General features: G+C 46.2%; 1 protein-coding gene across 1 annotated transcript; it reads right to left on the reverse strand.

The window, feature by feature from the left end:
* Positions 1–3628: 3628 nt before the first annotated feature.
* On the reverse strand, positions 3629–19651 carry PABPC4 (poly(A) binding protein cytoplasmic 4). Its single transcript, XM_008054367.2, has 17 exons — positions 19391–19651; positions 18534–19005; positions 16006–16199; positions 14827–14942; positions 13471–13610; positions 13025–13119; positions 12236–12373; positions 11506–11601; positions 8397–8669; positions 8032–8119; positions 7768–7887; positions 7181–7267; positions 6959–7086; positions 5299–5392; positions 5051–5181; positions 4758–4817; positions 3629–3929 (listed from the first exon to the last, which is right to left on the reverse strand). Exons 2-17 carry the CDS (start codon positions 18724–18726, stop codon positions 3912–3914), a joined length of 1971 nt encoding a protein of 656 aa, XP_008052558.1. The 5' UTR covers positions 18727–19005; positions 19391–19651; the 3' UTR covers positions 3629–3911.

Consider the following 19651-nt stretch of genomic DNA (forward strand, 5'->3'; position numbering starts at 1 on the left):
TGCTTTTCTACAAAAGCAGAAATGAGTCGTTAATATATGGGCAATAGGAGGAAACATGTCATATCCAGATGTCATTTAGAAAGTGAAAATCTGTTAGATTTCTCTTAATTTATTCAACAATGCTTCTACAAATATTATATTTTACATAAGCATAGGTAAACAATATATTAATTTTTTTTTGGAAACAGAATCTCAACTGTCGCCCAGGATACAGTACAGTGGCACAATCCCATCTCACTGCAGCCTTGACCTCCTGGCCTTACGTGATCCTTCTGTCTGAGCCTCCCAAGTAGCTGGGACTACAGACGTGCCACCACACCCAGATAATTTTTTTATTTCTTTGAAGAGATGAGGTCTCATTATGTTGCCCAGGCTGGTTTCTAACTCCTGGGCTCTAACGATTCTTCTGCTTCAGCCTCCCAAAATGCTGGGATTACAGGTGTGAGCTACCATGCCCAACCATGAACTAAATTTTTAAACTTTGTAGTACACAATTCTACCACTACAGTATTTAAGCCTGAATCATTCATTCCAACTGAGCACTAATTGTTTACAGAGCACTAACCTTACTACTGAATTAGGTGACTACAAAGAAGGAAGCACAGTCCTTGTTCTCAGGAAAAACTTTAGTTGGGGAAGACTAACAGCATTCAGAATTACTTCTTTAAAAAACTCAGGGATAGAAGAACTTCTAAAAAGTCAGTCTTTTACTTTCATTTAAGATTTGAAGAACTGGCCGGTCACAGTAGCTCATGCCTATAATCCCAGCATTTTAAAAAACTGAAGTGGGATTACTTGAGCCCAGGAGTTTGAGAGCACCCTAGGCAACATAGTGAGACCTCACCTCTATAAAAAAATAAGAAAATTAGCTGGGCATGGTGGCACGCACCTGTAGTCACAGCTATTTAGGAGGCTGGGGTAGAAAGATCACCTGAGCCTATAAGGTCGAGACTGTGGTAAGCCTTGATTGTGCCATTGCACTCCAGTCTGGGTAACAGAATGAAACTAAAGGTTCAGTGAGTTTATGTCCACACAGAAAGTCAGTGACAGAACTAGGTCTAAAAGTCCTCTTAGAAAATAACAACAAAAGATCAAATACAAACTTGCCCTACAGTTGTGATACCAACTGAAAAAAAAACTCATCCAAGTAAGCAGAGGCCAAGGCTCCAATGCCAAGGCTGAGCTTCTCTGCTACCCTGTTTTTTAACAGCAAAGCTGCCAAGAATGGAGTTCTGGTGCACAGGTAAGGTAGGGTACAACTACTTAGTAGGTGGTATGAAACAACGGCCAAAGCTTTAAAAGAATTTTCTAAGATGATCCTCCTACTGGTTCTAACTATACAAGTTTTATATTAAATGATCAGAAATCAAAGCCCCCAAATGGTTGTAACGTAGAGTTAGTCTTCCCTCAAATCCAACAGATTGTTAATCTCTGTAAATTTCAGCCCATAGCAACAACACCATCATCCTGGCCTTGCTGTTCTCAGAGCGTTTTTTTTTTTTCCATTACAGTCATGCTGACCTAAAATGACATCCCCTAGACCTTCATTATATAGCAGCCACACATAGAATGCACATGACTAAAAATGTTTTCCCAAGTTATTTTCCTGACATCAGAAATCTGAACATGAGAGGCACTTTTCAGTGTCACCTGTTTCACAGAATTAGAACACCTGTGATGTTCCCAAAAGGAATAAAAGCAACATGATGAACCTTGTCCTCTACCCTCTCTGCAAGCCCACCTGCAAAGACACCAAGAGCATCCTGAACCAATGTCTTTACACGCCTGGTGCATCTGCTACAAGACCCTGCTAACATGAGCACAAGGAGAGGAAGGGAGGGATCCTAGTGCTCTTTTGGGTACACAAAATCACCTGTGAGGTACACTTGGCTCCCCATTCCTCTCCAGACTTACACCTAGTCACCGGTTATTGTGAAAGTTTCCTAAATGGGCTTACTACCTTCGTCTCTCTCTTCTAGAGTCACTAGAATGATCCGAAGAAAGTACAAATCTCATTCCATCACTTTTTTGCTTGGCATTCGTCAAAAGCTGGCCAATGCCCGAGGGACAAAGTCCATATTTCTTAGCACAGTGTATACGACCTTCACAACCCAGGCCCTGCTCATCTCTCTTTCCCCTTGTTTCCTCAAGGCAAACTATTAGCCCTTAAGGGCCAGAGTCCCACACACCTCTAGGCTTTTGCTCTTGCTACTCCTCTCCATTCAGGCAACAGCCTTGCTCCCGCCGTGGCTAACTCTGAATCTTGCAAACTCATCTCTGGCCTCCGAGCATCCTGGCTAACCCTTGCCTCTTCGGATGGCAGTCATTCCCCAGCCTGGCCCACGTCATCATTGTCCGTCATACAACCGCATCATAGCACTGATATACCCATGGAGTGAGGCTCTTTCCATAATATCCCAGCTATCCTGTAAGCGCCTCCGTCTAAGGGTCAAGGGCTGTGGAGTTTATGGATCCATGGGCACCAGAGATAGGGATGAGGTCTGGGATCGCTATAACATTTCGCAACCACCTCGCTGGGTCCAGGGTCAGAAGGGGCAGGAAAACGGGGTCTAGACAGCGCTAGCGGATGCCGCTCAGGGGTAGGGGCGGGGGAAGCCCCACAGGAGACCTGGCTGAAGCATCGTGGCGCCACAATTCCACGCCTCGTCCACTCTGCGCCAACATCAGCACAATCCGGGCACTGCCGGCTCACCCACGTAGCGTAACCTTTTGGTGGCAGCCATCTTGCTTTCCAACACTTCCGCCGGAAGCCCGTGCTGCGCCACACCCACCACCCCTCCATCCGTCAGACGTTAATTGAAAACACAAATACATAAAGGCATGGACAAAAGACGGGGCCATCAGGAATCAGGGACATTTACTTTAGATTGGGCCCTCAGATCTGTTATGAGACCAGACCTTAAGGAAAAGGAACCTGCCAAGAGGGACGAAGATTCTCAGGGGCTGCCAGGCTGGGTAAGGCCCTGAGGAAGGACAGCCTGGAAGGTCAAGGGAGGGAGAGGAGGCGTGGCTGGAGGACACCAAGTGCAAGTAGGCCACAAAAGTGGGCGTTCTAAGCCAGGTTACTATCACTTGAAGGACCAAAGAAACCACAAAAAACAGAGGACTTCATTACTGTTTGCTACTGTTACAGATTACCTCCCATTTTCCCACTGCCAGAAGAAACCCTGGTAGCAAAATCAACGTGCTGACCCGCATGCAAAATGAACTGGCTGTAGGAGACAGAGGGGAGGAAAGGACAAATCCCAACATAGTACAGGAAGGGACTGAAGATCTCACCCTATGTCCTTGGGGTGTGTGCTAATCCAATCCCTCTGTACCCCAGAAGGATACAGATCCAAGGTCTGCTCTGACCACACCAGACTTGTACCCTGTAAGTCAAATGGGGCCAATGTAAAGATCCTACCATAACAGAATGCAATGGAACAGGATCATATTCAACAGTTCTGTATATTTTGTTAACCTTAAATTGTCAGGTAAAAAGGTAAGAGGGTAAGCTATACAGAAATTCACTGCAAACTATTCACATCCTAAAGTTACTTTCTAGCAAAACCTGAAATTTATGGAATAAAACTGTGGTCAGAGACAGAAGCAGTTTTATGGAGATTTTTTTTTCTTTATTGAGAAACATAAGACTTGGGTACATCAAATAAAACCAATTTCTGGGGGGGGAAAAAAATCAAAACCCACAATAGAAAAAAAAGTTAACACTGTCTGGGCCACAGCAGAACCCAAAGAATATATTTGTATAATTGAAAAATTCTAGGCGCTTCATAATTGACCTTTTGATACAAAATGACCTATTAAATTTGCAATTTGTAGTTCTTGGTGTTGAGGTCCATAGGACAAGCTAGGAAGTCTTCAAACCTTGAGCTGAATTCCATGAGGGGTTATTTGGCTTTTGAATCCTGAAAAGAAAAGCACCAACACAAATAAATACATAATCAAAATAATTTCAGAGCTTCACTAAAATCTGGCTAATAAAGGAAAGTATTCTGGAGCAGGGTTTCTCAACCTCAGCACTCTTGACATTTTGGGCCTTATCATTCAGTTGGGGCTGTCCTGTCCACTTTAACAGCATCCCTGGGCTTTACCCACTAGATGACAAGGCTCCTGAGGTCTCTGACAAGACAGTCACAGCTATGCCAAGTCAACCCCTACCACATAGCAGCTCTGGCCTTCACAAGTTTTTTCCTTTGTTCATTTGACTCCTTCTGTATCTGGAGGCACCTACCGTAAGTCCTAGTTAAACTTTATTCACCCAAGCCCCTGCAGACAGAGTCCACAGTGCTCATGATAAGAAGCCACCTGGAACATACCCTGTGTAACTGTATTCAGGCATGTGTCTGTCTCTCCCACAAGATCATAACCTTTGATGCCAAGGCCTCTCTCCCTGCTGTACTCCCAGAGCTAAGCTGTGGTATACACACAACCTCAGGCCAAACCAGGAAGATCATGCTCACAGAAATGGAATTTGGGGATCTGATTATATAACCAGGGGCTCCTTATGAGGAAACTTCCTTTTAAATCACAGTCTGTACTCTTTTTTCCACAAACTCATCCAGATGACAGAAAAAGCCTGTTCAAGTTATCAGGTTAAATGGCAGAAATATGGCTTTATATATGACCACCATTCTTTTAGGAAGATACTCATGAATCAAAACCACTGTAGAAAACGAAGAGCCAAACATACGGTTTTTCCTTGTCTAAGAGGTAGCAGCAGCAACAGCGCCCACCTTCTGGGCAGCTTCTTTCTTGGCATGATGAGCCTGTAGAACCGCCACAGCTTCATCCACCTGTGAGAAATCTCCAGGTGGTCAATGACTCTAGGAGAACCCCTTCACAGTGTCCAGGCCCAACTGCAGAAGATGAGCCCTAAGCTTCTGGTGCCAACTGTCTTCCCAAGCACCCACAGAGCAGCAGTCCCCAGTCATAGGCAATGTATGAGGGAAGGAGCCACAGGGGCAGCAGCCCCTTCTCCCTGTTGCACCTAAGTGTCCATGGTTGTCCCCCAGTCTCCTCAGCTCACCTTTGAGCGGAGAGACTCAGGGGACTCCAGCATGTGCAGCAGCTCAGAATTATCAATTTCCAACAGCATTCCTGTAATCTTCCCAGCCAGGTTTGAATGCATTGTTTGGATGAGTGGGAACAAACGTTCTCCTGTGGGGAGGATAGTTAATAAAAAAACCGAGTTAAACCCCAGTAAACAACGGGCACTGATGTCCAAGTTGATGCCAGGCTCTGGGCCCCTCTTCTGCAAGCAGGTGGGTCACTCACCCAGCATCTGCTTCTGTTCCTGGGGGGGTGCTGCAGCCAGCATGGAGGCAGTAAGGGGCTCCTGCCCCTGCACATGGACTGCAGGCTGGGGTGCCTGGGAACCAGGAGAGGTAGCGGATTAGCATCAAGGAGAGGACAACACTTGATGGTGGTTGGGAGTCAACATGTGAACATCTAACTATGCGAAAGAGGAGATGGAGATAGTTGACCTTCCTCTCAAGGAACTAATTTCAGTCCTTGAGGAACTGATGGGTGTATGGTAAGGAAAACAATAGGATGGACATACAAATAAAACCAATTACAATGAAAATGGCATGCTATCAGAAAAGAAAGTAAATTTCATGTAATAAACATACAATGCTAAGCAAGTATTTTACGACATTTTCTTAAAAACACTGTTACCCAAGAATTTGAAGCCTTGTTATAAATTAGGCTAAAGTAGAGATTTGTGTCAATAGCCTTTTCCTGAAAATTAGTTTTCCTTTAGGGTGAATGCCATTACAGATTAAGTCAAAGGGTATAAATATCAGGACAATTATAATTATATCCCACATCACCTTTATTGTACCAAATGCTTAAAAACTGTCAACATGCAATGTCAATACTGGTCAGAGTCCGAAAAGGAGGGCCATGCAGAAAAAAAAGTATTTTACATAGCACCAAGTTCTGGGAAATTCCCAACTTGGAGAGTATGGAGCAGGATGGTTAAAGAGTAATGTAAGTCAGGCTCGGTGGCTCAGCCTGCAATCCTGCGCCTTTGGAAGGCTGAGGTGAGTGGATTGCCTGAGCCCGCGGGTTCGAGACCCGCCTGGGCAACTTGGCGAGACCTCATCTCTACAATAAATCAAAAATTAGCCGGGCATGGTAGCGCGTGCCTGTAGTTCCAGCTACTCGGAAGGCTGAGGCGGAAGGATCGCCAGAGCCCAGCAGGTCAAGGCTGCGGTGGCCGGGAGCGGCCGCTGCACTCCAGTCTGGGTGACAGAGTAAGACTCCAACTCAAAAAAAAAAAAAAAAAAAAAACAAACAACAAAAAAAATAAAGAGTAATGTAACTAGGAGGCAGCTTGTGGTCTTAGTGTGGCATTTCCACAGCAAACTGCTCCTGAGTTCTGCAACAAATTAATTGTATCCTGGCTTGCCTTTAGGGAGGAGCAGGGCTCTAGAGACAGCAAGTTACAGCTTAGAAAATCTATATGTGGGCTCTAACCCCTTCCCTTCCAAAACACATTTCCCACACACATTTTACATTTTTTAAGCTAAATGTCTTATCTGTAAGTTGAAGTTATTTCCTGCCTTAATACCAGTCATCTTGCAGAGCAGCTGAGGATCAAACAGGCCACTGGATATGGAAGTGACCTGGAGGCTCAAAGCGCTGAGTGAGCACATGTATATCAAACATACATATGCCATAAAGAGAGCAGGAAGCACTGGCTGTTCCTTCTGGGGACATTTCTGAGTGAACTATTATTAGGAAAAACACTTTCTAGCACCTTCTCTCTCACTAGTGAGCACCTAAGGGGCAGGGACAGTGTCTGAATTACCACACAGAACACAGTATCCTAACACGGAGCAGGCATTTAATACCTGAAGGAACCAAAGATTCATTTAAATCAGGTGAAAAATGGGAAAATCCTTTTAGCATTCTGCTTGGTGGACCTCACCTGCAGAGGCTGTATGGCAGGATGTGGGCTGCGGACACTGGAGGCATATTTATATGGTGCAACAGCCCGAGGAGCAGTAGCAGCAACAGTGGCACGAGGCGCTAAGTTCTGCACAGCTGTGGGAACGCCTTAGGGAAAGAACAAACACAATTAAAGCCCATCAGTCTGGGCAAAGACCCGACAAATCCCATCTTTCCCCCTTCTGTGTGCATCCAATACCACCTCCAGACTGGCAGCTGTCAGTCAGCCCTTGCTGGGCGGCACCAGCCCCACCAAAGTCCATAGCCAAGCGGTCCGGGCACTCAGACCCTACAACAGACCAGCAAATGCACATGAGTGTTGGCGGCAGATGTCCAACTGGCATGTCCCATGGAAGGAGAAATTTCAAAGCATGTTCATGTAACACATCATACATGGGGCCACTACTGCTACTTGTGAGGATGAGCCAAAGAATAGCAAACAACTCTTTCCACACCTTGGAATACAGGACATAGTCCTTAAAAAGTTCTCCTTCTATACACCCCACCCCATCCAAAAGAAAAGGCTGCCTCTGTAGTTATCCAGCTAGCAAACTTCTACAACTAACCTTTTACATGAGTCACCGATGAGCAAAGAATGTTAAAAGTAACCAACGCACCTAGATGCACACTGTCTTTCTGCTCCCAAAGTACCTACCTAAGCACACAGCTATGATTACAGAATTGGGACTCAATAAACTCGAGCCCAACAAACTGACCAACCCAGGGCAGAGCCTAGTTATCCTGACTCCCTCCTCCCCGGGCCACGCTTCTAAAGGCCAGTTTGCTCACCGACTCTCTGAGTGGTAGTAGGGAGGCCACGAGAGGCCGGAGCATTACCAGTTGGAGCCAGATGGCGTAGAGTTGGACGAGGCCCAGACTGGCGTATAGCACTTGGCATTCCTTGGAAGCCTGATGAAAAGACAAAAATTGCACATCACTGACAAGCAATGTGGAGCAGAGCCTAGGCTGTGTCTTGGAGGGGAAGGTAGGAAAGGCAGGGGAGACCAGGACAGGTATATCCTGGGTATCAAATCACTGTTCCCCACCACCTACCTTGAGGTCTCCCACCTTGCTGCCAGCGTGGATTAGGCCTCATCTGTGCTAACTGGTTAGGTGTGTAATAGGGAGGCCTTCCCTGAGCCTGTAAGACAGAACACCCAAGTCCTTTTATTTTAAGGATAGAGAAGTACCTCATCACTAACCAGGTCCTAGGATAATTATTTGGAAAAAAGGCTCTTTTTACCCAAAAGCTGAGACAGTTAATAGGGACTGTTTTACTCTAACCCTGCCACTATGTCTGTACGACCATGGGTAAGTCCTTCTTCATTTTTACTGCAAGAGTCCTCAACCACTGTAGAATACAGCCGAAACTGACAGTGGGCAAGTTCTAAAGAGCTGTGATCATATAGCAGACCTACCTGTGGGACTGCTGGCACAAAGTAGCCACCAGCTGCAGGCTGGAATTGATTTAAGATAGCATTTGCAGGGAGTGCTCTCATTCCAGCCACCCGCTGCATATACTGGTTGGTCAGGTGAGCCTTTCTTTCTTCCTTCCTCTGTGCCAGGGCAACATATAGTGGTTTAGAGCCCACGATGCGTCCATTCATTTCAGTGACTGCTTTGGTTGCCTCTTCAGGAGATGAGAAGCAGACGAAGCCAAATCCTTTGCTTCTTCCATCCTCCAGCATTACCTACAAGAAAAAGGTATCCCTGTGTCAGGGATTCAGAAGAGCTAGAAAATCTGGGTTCTGCAGCAATGACCAAGTCTAGGTGGAGGAAAAAGAAGAGGTTCAATCTTGGCCCAGGATGTACACCAGACCAATTAAGTCACAATCTCTAAGGTACTTAAGCATTTTCTTTTTTTTTTTTTTTTTGAGTTGGAGTCTCACTCGGTCGCCCAGACTGGAGTGCAGTGGCCGATCCCGGCCACCGCAGCCTCGACCTGCTGGGCTCCAGCGATCCTTCTGCCTCAGCCTTCTAAGTAGCCGGAATTACAGGCATGTGCTACCATGCCCGGCTGATTTTTTGATTTATTATAGAGATGAGAGGTCTTGCTGCCCAGGCGGGTCTCGAACCCGCGGGCTCAGGCAATCCACTCACCTCAGCCTCCCAAATGCACGGGATTACAGGCTGAGCCACCGAGCCCGGCTAGCATTTTCTTTTTTAAGTCCCAGGTGATGATAAAGTTCCCAAACACTATGAAATGACTAATGGTAAAACCAGGAACCCAAAGATGTTTCCCGATACCTGGAAGCACAGCTACCCCTGGGTACCTATAAGAGATTTTGACAGTACCGTTGAACAATTTATTTTTGGAGTTCATCTATAACAAGACATTGGTGGATAAAACTTTTAACAAACTCACAGCAAGGTTAGGATAACCCTTTTTAAATAGCATATGTGGGTAAGTATTATACAACGCTTGAGTCACCAATGACTGCCACCATTAATTCAATGGGAATGACACAAAGATGACCAGCTGAGAGATAGGCAGCCTATAATCTAGTCTTACTTGCTTTCTGAGTCTCAATTTCCATGACATTACTCCAAAGTAAATAGCTACAAAGCCACAGGTCTACTGGCTCAAGCAATCTTTTTCCACATAAAATAAGAAAACTGCTGAGCATGGTGGCTCATGCCTGTCATCCTAAAACTTTGGGAGGCTAAGGCAGGAGAACTGTTTGAGCCTGTGAGTTTGAGACCAGCCTGGGCAACATAGCGAGACCTTGTCTCTACCAAAAAAAAAAAAATTAGCCAGGCATGGTGCCGCACACCTGTAGTTTTAGCTACTCAGGAGAAGCTGAGGCAGAGGGATAGCCTGAGCGCAGGAGGATGAGACTTCCATGAGCCATGACCATGCCACTGCACTCCAGCCTGGGCAACAGAGTGAAATCTCAATTCAAAAAAATAAAATAAATAAAAAACCTAAAAAGGTCATTTACTGCCTTCCCTCATGTACCCCTTCTCAGAAGTATTAGTAGCAATATGACTATGTACGCTTAGTAGCATTTTTTTTGTGTCTCAGTTAACGGCCTGGAGAGCCTCCAGAAGTAGGACAGGGAAATAAAAATGTGTACCAACCCAACAACTCTACCAATGAGGTGGGCCAGTACAGTGTGTGAAAAAAATGCCATACCATGATCTTGGAAACGGTGTCCATGACACTTCAAGATACGACTCTCTGCTCTCCTCTTATTCTGATAGGGGTCAGTAAAGCGAGTAATACCAAGAGGGTAGGGGTAAGGAACTAGGCGAACCCCAGAGCTGGTCTCTGGGCAACTCCCTACTACAACTGATAACGTTCTCTTGCACAACTTTCTCAAGTTAGGAGCAACTTATGCTAAGAGCTGGAGCAGGACTACTAAGATATTACCGGTCCACATAGCTTCCTTTCTCATCAACTAAAGAATGTTATGGTATTTGCTGCACCCCTACTAAGCAAGACCAGTGGCTGCATCAGGCCATGATCCACAACTTCTGGATGTCACCTCTCTGTCATCACACTCCCAAAGTGCCAAGGACATGCCATACGCCATCCCCTTTCTCTTGCACAAGAACTCAAATTCCTTATCTTTAAAAGGAGGTTCTGTGGTACATATACACAGTAGAATATTACACAGCCATAAAAAGGAACATATGGACTTCGCAGCAACTTGGACAGATTTAGAATCTATAATATTTAGTGATCTATCGCAGAAACAAAGAACTGAGTACCACACATTCTCACTCATAAGTGGACCCTGAACATTTACCATAATACTATAAGGGACTAGCAGTAGCAGGACACTGCCAGGAGAGGGATGGAGGGCACATAGTATCAATAACGTTCCTGATCTCAAACCAGGCGAAGTGGGGACCAAAGGGAGGCCCAAACTTTACATGTATGATTACTTGTATACCTAATCCTGAATTGTACCCCATGTTTTTAAAAATAACTAAGTAAATAAAGGTGGTTCCCACTTAATCATCCTGCTAACTCAGTTGATATGATTATCAAAGAAAAACAAGCAAATGATACACATTACAAAACATGGAAAAACAAACTTTCCCCTCCCTTTTCCTCTTCATTAGATCAGGGTAGATTAGCTCCAAAATCTTCAAAATATTTCATTTTCAAGGAGAAAATGTGGCAGAGTCGTAGAGACAGGCCCCAAGACAAATGGAAAACAGCCTGTCTGGATTTTCTCTGCTCTTACTGTAGCACCATCTGTCCCCACACCAGCACAAAGCAGCAAGGATGGGAAAGATTTAGGTGCGCTAGAGGGTTAGCAGGGAGGGGCTAGGTTCAAAGCCTTCTCATACTCCAGTGCTTGGGAGACACTGTAACGTTAACCTACTGACATATCATTCTCCAGATCATCCACTAAAATACATAATCCAAGGCAATGAGGGATTTGCTAGAAAAATGTAGTAACTAGTTTAAGAAATGAACACAATTTAGATCCTATTCCTTCAATGAAATAAATGTCAATAAACCTGTAACAGAGTAATATTGAATTCAATCCCAAAATCTCAGTATTAACATACCTTAGCACTGGTGATTGATCCAAAAGGAGAAAACTCTTTCCTTAATTTCTCATCATCAATAGTGTCATCCAAGTTCTTAATGTAGAGATTCACCCCCTAAAAGAGAAAGATAATTGTTCATTGCACTTCTATGCCACATATAGTCCTAAGAAAATGGTGCCCAAGGTGTGGTCCCCAGACCAGGAGTACCAGCATCTTCGGGAACTTGTGAGAAATGAAAATTCACAGGCCAGACCCCAAATCTAATGAATCAGAAACTCTGGCTGGAGGTCAGAGGATTTTGACAAGCCCTGCTGAAGATCTGATGCAAGCCCAAAGTCAAGAAACTACTATCCTAAAACTCTGATAGGACCACCAGTGTAGTCACATGATGTCGTCTCTCCCCACTGCCGCACTGACTGACCACTCACTCCAGTAGGGGTCTCTTTTGCCACCATGCTAAACAAAGGGGTGTCATTTTTTTTGCCACCATGCTAAACAAAGGGGTGTCAAGTAAAAGGAACCTACATGGCCAAGAGCAACAAGCTGAGGCTTCCATAAGAGTCCTTCGACCTCTTTTGTCCATGTTCTATAATCACTGCCATATCTGGTGGGTATGTATATATCATTCTAAACCTGATCTCAATGAAGGGAAGAGCAGACTTCAAATCCTCAAAGAAAAAGCCTGCTAAACATTAAGGTGCTTTGCAAATTCCCTATTAGTAAGTAGGCTGGGCCAAAACCATCTCACCTGGTATCGACTAATTCTCTCCTGTTTCAGCTGCTCAAATTTCCGTTTTAACTCTGCCTGCCGTTCTACTTTCTTCTGTGCACGGCCTACAAATATGACTTTCCCACTGATTTCTTTTCCATTCATCTCTTCCACGGCCTAGAGAGGAAATATATGTCCTGATTAAGTCTTGTTCTAGGGGTCTATAAGTCCCACTAAATATTCTGACAGAAATCCTTCCAACAGGACTCAAAACTAATTTCATTGCATCTCTGAAGTTTGCTAAACAAATCCAAATCTCATCTGTAGGTGGAGTTAATATTTAAATGGGTTATTGGTCCAAATTATAGAGGGAAAAATAGTACAGCTGTGTAAATATAAGCATGGTAACACGAGCCTGGGCTGATAATCTGGCTGTCAATAAACATTACAGGTTCTTTTGTGGGTAACAAGTGATAAATGTTGAGGGCCTAGCACAATGCTTTGCCCACAAGTAGCTGCTATGCTGTTATTAAATCAGCAACTTCCTGGGCTTTAGCTCCCTCACCTTTTAAGGGGAACAAACATCTGTCCTGTTTTCTCAATAGCTGATAGCTGAAGTGACAGGTATGTGCCAAGTGCTCTGTAAACAGTTAAATGATATGTTAACATGAAACCCCCTCAAGAAGATGATTCCAGAGCACAGTAACTGTACATCCACTACTAGAACCTCAGACCATTCCAGCTCTACTCTACTGTGTGCCAGGAAGGCCCTGCCCATGCTCTGGGGCACCTCTTACAAATTTTTCCCAACCCTTGTGGTACTCTCACCTTATTGGCATCCTCATGTTTTTCGTAACTCACAAAGCCAAAGCCTTTGGATTTCCCACTGGGATCTCTCATCACCTTGACACTTAGGGTCTTACCTATTACCAAAGGACAGAACTATTAGCAACACCATCTCTAGCACAACTCAAGGAGAGAAGACTTCCCTCTAGGAACCCACTTGGAGCAAACCTCTGGCTGAACCCAGATGGACTATAAGAAAGAGGCACCACACTTGGTCTTCTAATTCTGACCAAGCAGCTGAGATGGTCTTAGGGATGGGAGAAGGATGACGCCAAAAGCCAGGCCTGGAATCTACCCCTATCTACCTGTAACCTTTGCCAGCCAGGGTGTTTATTTCTGGGCCTGAGTGCCCTCATCTCCTAAGTAAAAACAGATGGCTCTGGTGGACTGTAAAAGGGAACATGTAGGATAAAGGACCTCTGACTTACCAAACTGGCTAAATAGCTCTTTCAGGCTCTCATCATCCACCTCTTCTCCAAAGTTTTTGATATAAACGTTGGTGAATTCCTTGGCTTTGGCTCCAAGCTCAGCTTCTCGCTCTTTGCGAGACTTGAATCTGCCCACAAACCTAGAAAGAAACCAGGAAGAACAGTGATCACCTAGAAGAGTAAAATACGATTTTCCAGGGGTCCAGAGAATGCAGGTTAAAGGCTAACAGGAGAGGCTGAAACATGAGGTCCCCATCCACCACTAAGAGAGTAAGTTTAGAGACAACCCAAATCCCCAGTAGAAAAAGAAAGAAGCAGGACTATCCTGCGAGGGCCAGCCCCAGGGCTCCTGGCTCAGACCAGGGCTACTCCTACCACATCACACTGCCTTCGTGAAGAAACCTGACGACCACATTTTTAAAACGTTCATTTCTGTGCAACTATGTAAATGCATAGAAAAGGTCTGGAAGGATACAAACCAAACTGTTAACAGTGGTTAATCCTAGGAGTGAGTGTATTTAAGCGAAGGGATTGTTTGCTTGTTTATTGTATTCATTTGGTATTTATGTATTTCAAAGTATGGACACTGAAAATTTTTCCTATTTCTTTCTAGTGATACCTGTGTCCACTGGACACATGGACATTATAAACACAACCCATCCTCTGGTTTGTTAAACAACACAAAAGAAAATTATTTTTGCTTATAATAGCCAAGACTTATCGTCCCTTCTCCCCACGTGGCTTTACTAAGTTTTCACTCTCTCCCTTCTATAGTAACAACCACAGCAAAGCAACAAGGTGTTATGAATTGTCTCTGCAAATGGATGAGATTTTTCACTGTAACCAAATTATTACTATGGAGCCAGCCTTGTATTAGGTCACTGAGTCGTAAGTTAGAAAATGGAGAACTAGAGGGACAATTTGGCAACATCCACTAGCGAGAAACCCATGGACAGACCTGAGTCACAGGAAAGCCACGGTCACATTGCTAGTATACAGCTCCTGGTCAGTCCAGGGCCCTCTCCACTCTGCCACTGGCCAAGACCCCCACTCAGAGTGGGCTTAGAGTTGCCTTCCAGCCAGCCCCAGTTGCTGATGTTCACAAAACCCACAGACAGATGCCTTTAAGGGAGAGGCTGCAGGCAGGCCATGGCTTGGGCAGGAAGCCCACCTTGGCGAGTCAAAAGGGCTGCCACGGCTCAGGCAGGGAGACTCACCAGCCCTGGAGTGGAGAGGTAGGAGCAGGCCACACTTGGGCCGAGAGAACCAGTAGCCGCCTTGTGTGTGCCAGTTAATACCGAGGTGGGGCCACGGCTGGCTCATGCGATGGTTGTTGCTCCAGACTGGGACACTCACACTTTGCGGTCATTGAGGAGCATGCCATTCATCTTCTCGATGGCCTTGTCGGCAGCCTCTTGGGTCTCGAAGTGGACAAAGGCATAACCCTTAGAGCCGTTCTCATCACACACCACCTGTCAAAGACAAGGTGGACCCCTTAGTATCAATGATCAGCTCCAGAGATGCTGAACCTCATGGTCTTCTGTGTATGAGAAGCCTCTAGCCCAGCCATAGCCAAAGGCAGCCAACTGTACTAGGTATGATTTATTTAACATCTAGCACAGCACTAGGCACCTAGTAAGTGCTGTTTACAAATGGTAGCAATTATTGGACTGTGTATTCTATTCCAAAATACATTTAAGAGATCTGGGTGCAAACCACAGTGCTGCAGAAAGAGAATTTTTTTAAGCCTACAACAGACTTCAGCCTTGTGTGGTGTGCCAGATGTGTTTTACAAGTAAAACACCATCCTATGGGTTTTAAAGTGCTCCACATCAACAGACACGTAGAGAGGGAAAAGGGTAAATGTATGCTTCTAAAGTGATCAGTTTCCTGGAGACACTTCTCTGGTATTCTCCAGGAAACCGATCACTTTAGAAGCATAAATTTCCTCTACTCCACCCAAAAGAAAACCTTTTGAGGCCTTCTACAGCTAAAAAACAGGAAGGGTATTTCATCTGAGGGAAGGAAAAGCAAGGATCCAAAACCACCTGCTGGTTATGCTGGGCTATGGCCCTGAGATTACCTAAGGGAACTTTTAGGATTTCATTTCCAGCATTTTGAAAGTTACTGTGCAGCTGGGCACAGTGGCTCACACCTATAATCCCAGCATTTTGGGAGGCAGAGGCAAGAGGACTGCCTGAGCCCAGGAGTTCGAGCCCAGCCTGGGGCAAAATGGCAAAGACTCATCTCTACAATAAATCAAAAAATTAACTGGGCGTGCGCCTACAGTTCCAGTTACTTGGAAGGCTAAGGGCAGAAGGTTCACCTTAGTCCAGCAGGTCAAGGCTGCGGTGGCTGTGAGTGTGCCACCACACTTCAACCTGGGAGACAGAGTGAGACTCCAACTCAAAAAAACCAAAAAAAAGTAAGTTACCATGTTCTGATGCCCAATTTCAAGGCAGTTCTCCTCATAGTGTTTAATCTTGTTTCAAGATTTAATAATTATTCTGCTGAAATAATTTAATCAGTGTTTACCTTGCAGGACAGAATGTTTCCAAAAGCAGAAAAAGTATCATAAAGTGCCTTGTTATCTATAGATTTGTCCAGGTTCTTGATGAAGACGTTTCCCACACCAGATTTTCTCAAAGAGGGATCTCTCTGAGACCACATGATACGGATTGGCTTTCCCTTAATCACATCAAAGTTCATGGTGTCCAAGGCCCTTTCAGCTGTAAGAGAGAAACTACATTTCAATCAAGGATATAAAACATCAACTCACATAGGCCACCATCCCTAGAACAGATTACTCTAGGACTTTTCAAGGTAATCACTCTGATAAAAGGGAACTCTATTGAAATCAAAGGGCATCAGATCCCTCTAGCCTGCACTGTTACTAAGGGTAGAGTAAGTTCCAGCTAATCGCTAGAACTTGGAAATGTTCTCCACATCATCAGCACAAGAAGGATGAAACCACCACACTTTTCTACCTAAGCAGACAGTGCAGGTGGTGGGCCCTGCAACAAGTTGTCTCCAGTCATCTGAAACCTTAATATGTGTTCTAAACTTCTAGAATTCTAGGACTTCAACTACCCTGATGCCCAAATAAGTTCTTCAACCAGTGCCTTGGGATGATGCCCCTTTAGCTTCCCAACCAAGTGCATGTGTACAACAGAGACCATTTGAAGAACCAGAAGCTATAATATATATCATCACCTGCCAGCCAGGAACACTTCTCTTCATTAGTGCTAACAAGGACCCAGATCTGGTGACTACTTTTCCTCAACGCTATTACAGCATCTCACCGCAGTGACATCACCCAGAACCTCCTCTATAAGGGGATTCAGAAGGGTCAGGGCCATAGAGCTTGCTCCTTGCCTAAGACAACATCTCACTTAAAAGGAGGACAAAATTCCCTAACTTTGTCCCTCTGTTCAATTGTCCAATCAGCCAAGGGAATTTCTTTCCAATAACCTTCCCCACCTTCCACAGAAGGTAGGCTCATGTGTTTGAGGATCCAGGTCAGGAATAGTCTAGATACTAAAATTTGCTTGTGATGGCTATCAGAGGCAGACAGCCTGGGACCCCACATTGCTTCGTTAACTAGCAGTAAAGGAGACTATTTCAACATAGTTTCGTGTCTATTTCCAGACAGCACTGCACAAGGCAAGTCGGCTTAGTCTGACAAATCTGGCTACACTTATTTATAGCAGGGAGAGGTCCTGCAAAAGTATGTGTTGGCAGACACACTGACCAATGGCTTCAGCTATCTCTAAGTGACACAACTTTTGTTCAGAAGAGTCAAGAAAGCAGACAACAGCCAATGTACCCACTACGATTCCCTAAAAAGACCACACTCAACTACCTTGTTTGTGATCCTGTGGTCAGGGACAGGAGTTAGCTTAGACACACTGGACTGACAGTCTCTCTGAACATGTCCAACGTTCTAGTCTCAACTGCAACCTGGGCAAGTAACATTCTCTGTGCCTCATGGACAGTGAACAAAGTGGGGACAAAAATAGGAACCTGAAGATCCTGTGCCATAAAATGGCTTGTTTCTCCCAGTAATGGTCTCTGCAGTTGTTCCCTTTTAATCTGGAGTCACGTGCAGCCCCTGATTAGGTTTCCTCTGGCCTTGTGCCTGCCACGCCTGCAGCATACCTCTCTCTTCTGCTTCATGCTAAAGCCATAATCTGGAGTGGTGGAGTACTACACTGGGAGTCCCAACCTGGCCTCCAACCTTTTGCACTCCTTCTTCTTGTCTTAAGTACCATTTTTTCCGGATTGGATGAAGTAAAAGGGCTAGATAAGTGTAAAGCACTGTTCACAGGTGAGGCCATAAATGCCACAAGCTCAGGGGATTTTCAAGTAATGCTTCCCCGGACTACCTGAATACCATTCTTCACGCAAATAACCTGGATACCATTTGTCCAGAGCAAAGCACTCCTCCACTCCAATAGCAAACACACACCAAGGAGCTGGCCTGGCACATGCAGTTCTGGTGACACTAACAAGTCTTTCTTACAGTTTATGCACAGAATGTTCCCCCCGCTTCCTACCTGCCATAAATGATCCTTTATCAGCACAAAATCAAGCTTAGTCCAGGATAAAGGTGGGGGAGGGGGCAGCAGCTTTGCAAGCCAAAACTTTTGCAGCGAATTGTGTTTGAATCATCCTGCCTTTTTAGCAGGCCTATGAGGGACATAAGCCCATGCTATCAGACCAGGCAAGGGTCTCTTAACAGCCCAGCCCCACTCCAACAGGACCACACACAATGGAATGACAGTGGCTTCACTCTGATCCTGTTTTACAGTCTCCTTGGGTTCCAACCCCACCACCACTACTGAGTAGCCCAAGGTCACCCAGTTAGCAAGTGGTAGAAGCAAGACTGAAAACTCGGGTCATCTGATGCCAGGCTCTGTGTTCTCAACCCCTGCACCGTTACGCCTTCTATGGCAACACGCTGCCATGATACGGCCCCCTCCTTGGCAGTCGAGCCCTGGCCAGAAGATGACTATTGGGGTCCCCCGGGATCCCACGCATGTGTGGGCATAGCTTCTACTCACCGTCAGCTGGCTGCTGGAAGTTGACGTAGGCATAACCCAGGGAGCGGCGGGTGATCATATCGCGGCAGACCCGGATGGACAGCACAGGCCCCGCAGGGCTGAACTTTTCATACAGCATGGCCTCGGTGACGTCCGAGTGCAAGTCACCCACGTAGAGGGAGGCCATGGGGTAGCTGCTGGCCGCAGCGTTCATCTCCCCACCCCCCACCACCCCGAGCCCCGCCAGGAGGACTTCTTATAGGGCCCACCGCAGGACAAAAGGGGCTCTTCTCGGAGCCGGGGCCCGCGCCGCGGCTCACAGGTGGCAAAGAGCGAAGCGTAGACAAGCTGGAGTAGGCAGGCTCAGAGGCAGGACGGAAACCAGGAGTTCAGGGACAGCGCACACGGGACTGCAACACCTCAGACAAAAGGCTCTCAAAAACAATATGGCCCTCCCTGGGAGTTTGTAATTTTCAGCTGTCTTGGCTTGAAGCTCCAAATTTCAAAAAGAAAAAAAAATTGAAACGGGGAATCCCCTTTCCCAGGGTAAAATTTCTTTAGGAGGCAGCCAGATGCTGCCCACGGCGGCCTTCGGGACACGCGTTTCTCTATAAATATAGGCCTCGGGCTCCCGGCGGTTTAAGATTACAACAGCCAGGGAAGAGGGAAACCAAATCTTTGTGGGTGCCGACTCGGCGAGCCCCGGGCGGGCGGGACAGCGAAGGGCAGCGCGGACACGTGGTGCGCCGGCGGCGGCGTCGCGCTGGGGGCGAGGGCGCCGACGGGTCGGGGGCCGGGGCTGCCACGCGGCGGGGACCCGGCCGGTGGGCTGGGCGGGCGGAGGGCGCGGGCGCGGCGGGCCCGGGCGGGCGGCTCACCCGGGGACCGACAGACGCAGACCGACGGACGCCACGCGCGGCGGCGGCGGGCGCGGGGCAGGCCGGAAGCGTGCAAAAGTGACTTCCCCGCGGGTTCTCCAAGGAGGATTCGCTTTTTCTTTTCCTTTTTTTTTTTTTAAGATTTTGAAGCGTTTTCAGGTTTTTTTTATCTTTTTCTCTTTTTTTCTTCAGGCCGCTGAGCCCGAAAACGGCCAAGGCAACAGCGACCCGGGGCGGAGAGAGGCGGCCGGGGGAGCCACC

The sequence above is a fragment of the Carlito syrichta genome, unplaced genomic scaffold (genome assembly GCF_000164805.1).
Source record: "Carlito syrichta isolate Samal-C Ts95f unplaced genomic scaffold, Tarsius_syrichta-2.0.1 Scaffold289848, whole genome shotgun sequence".
NCBI lineage: Eukaryota > Metazoa > Chordata > Mammalia > Primates > Tarsiidae > Carlito > Carlito syrichta.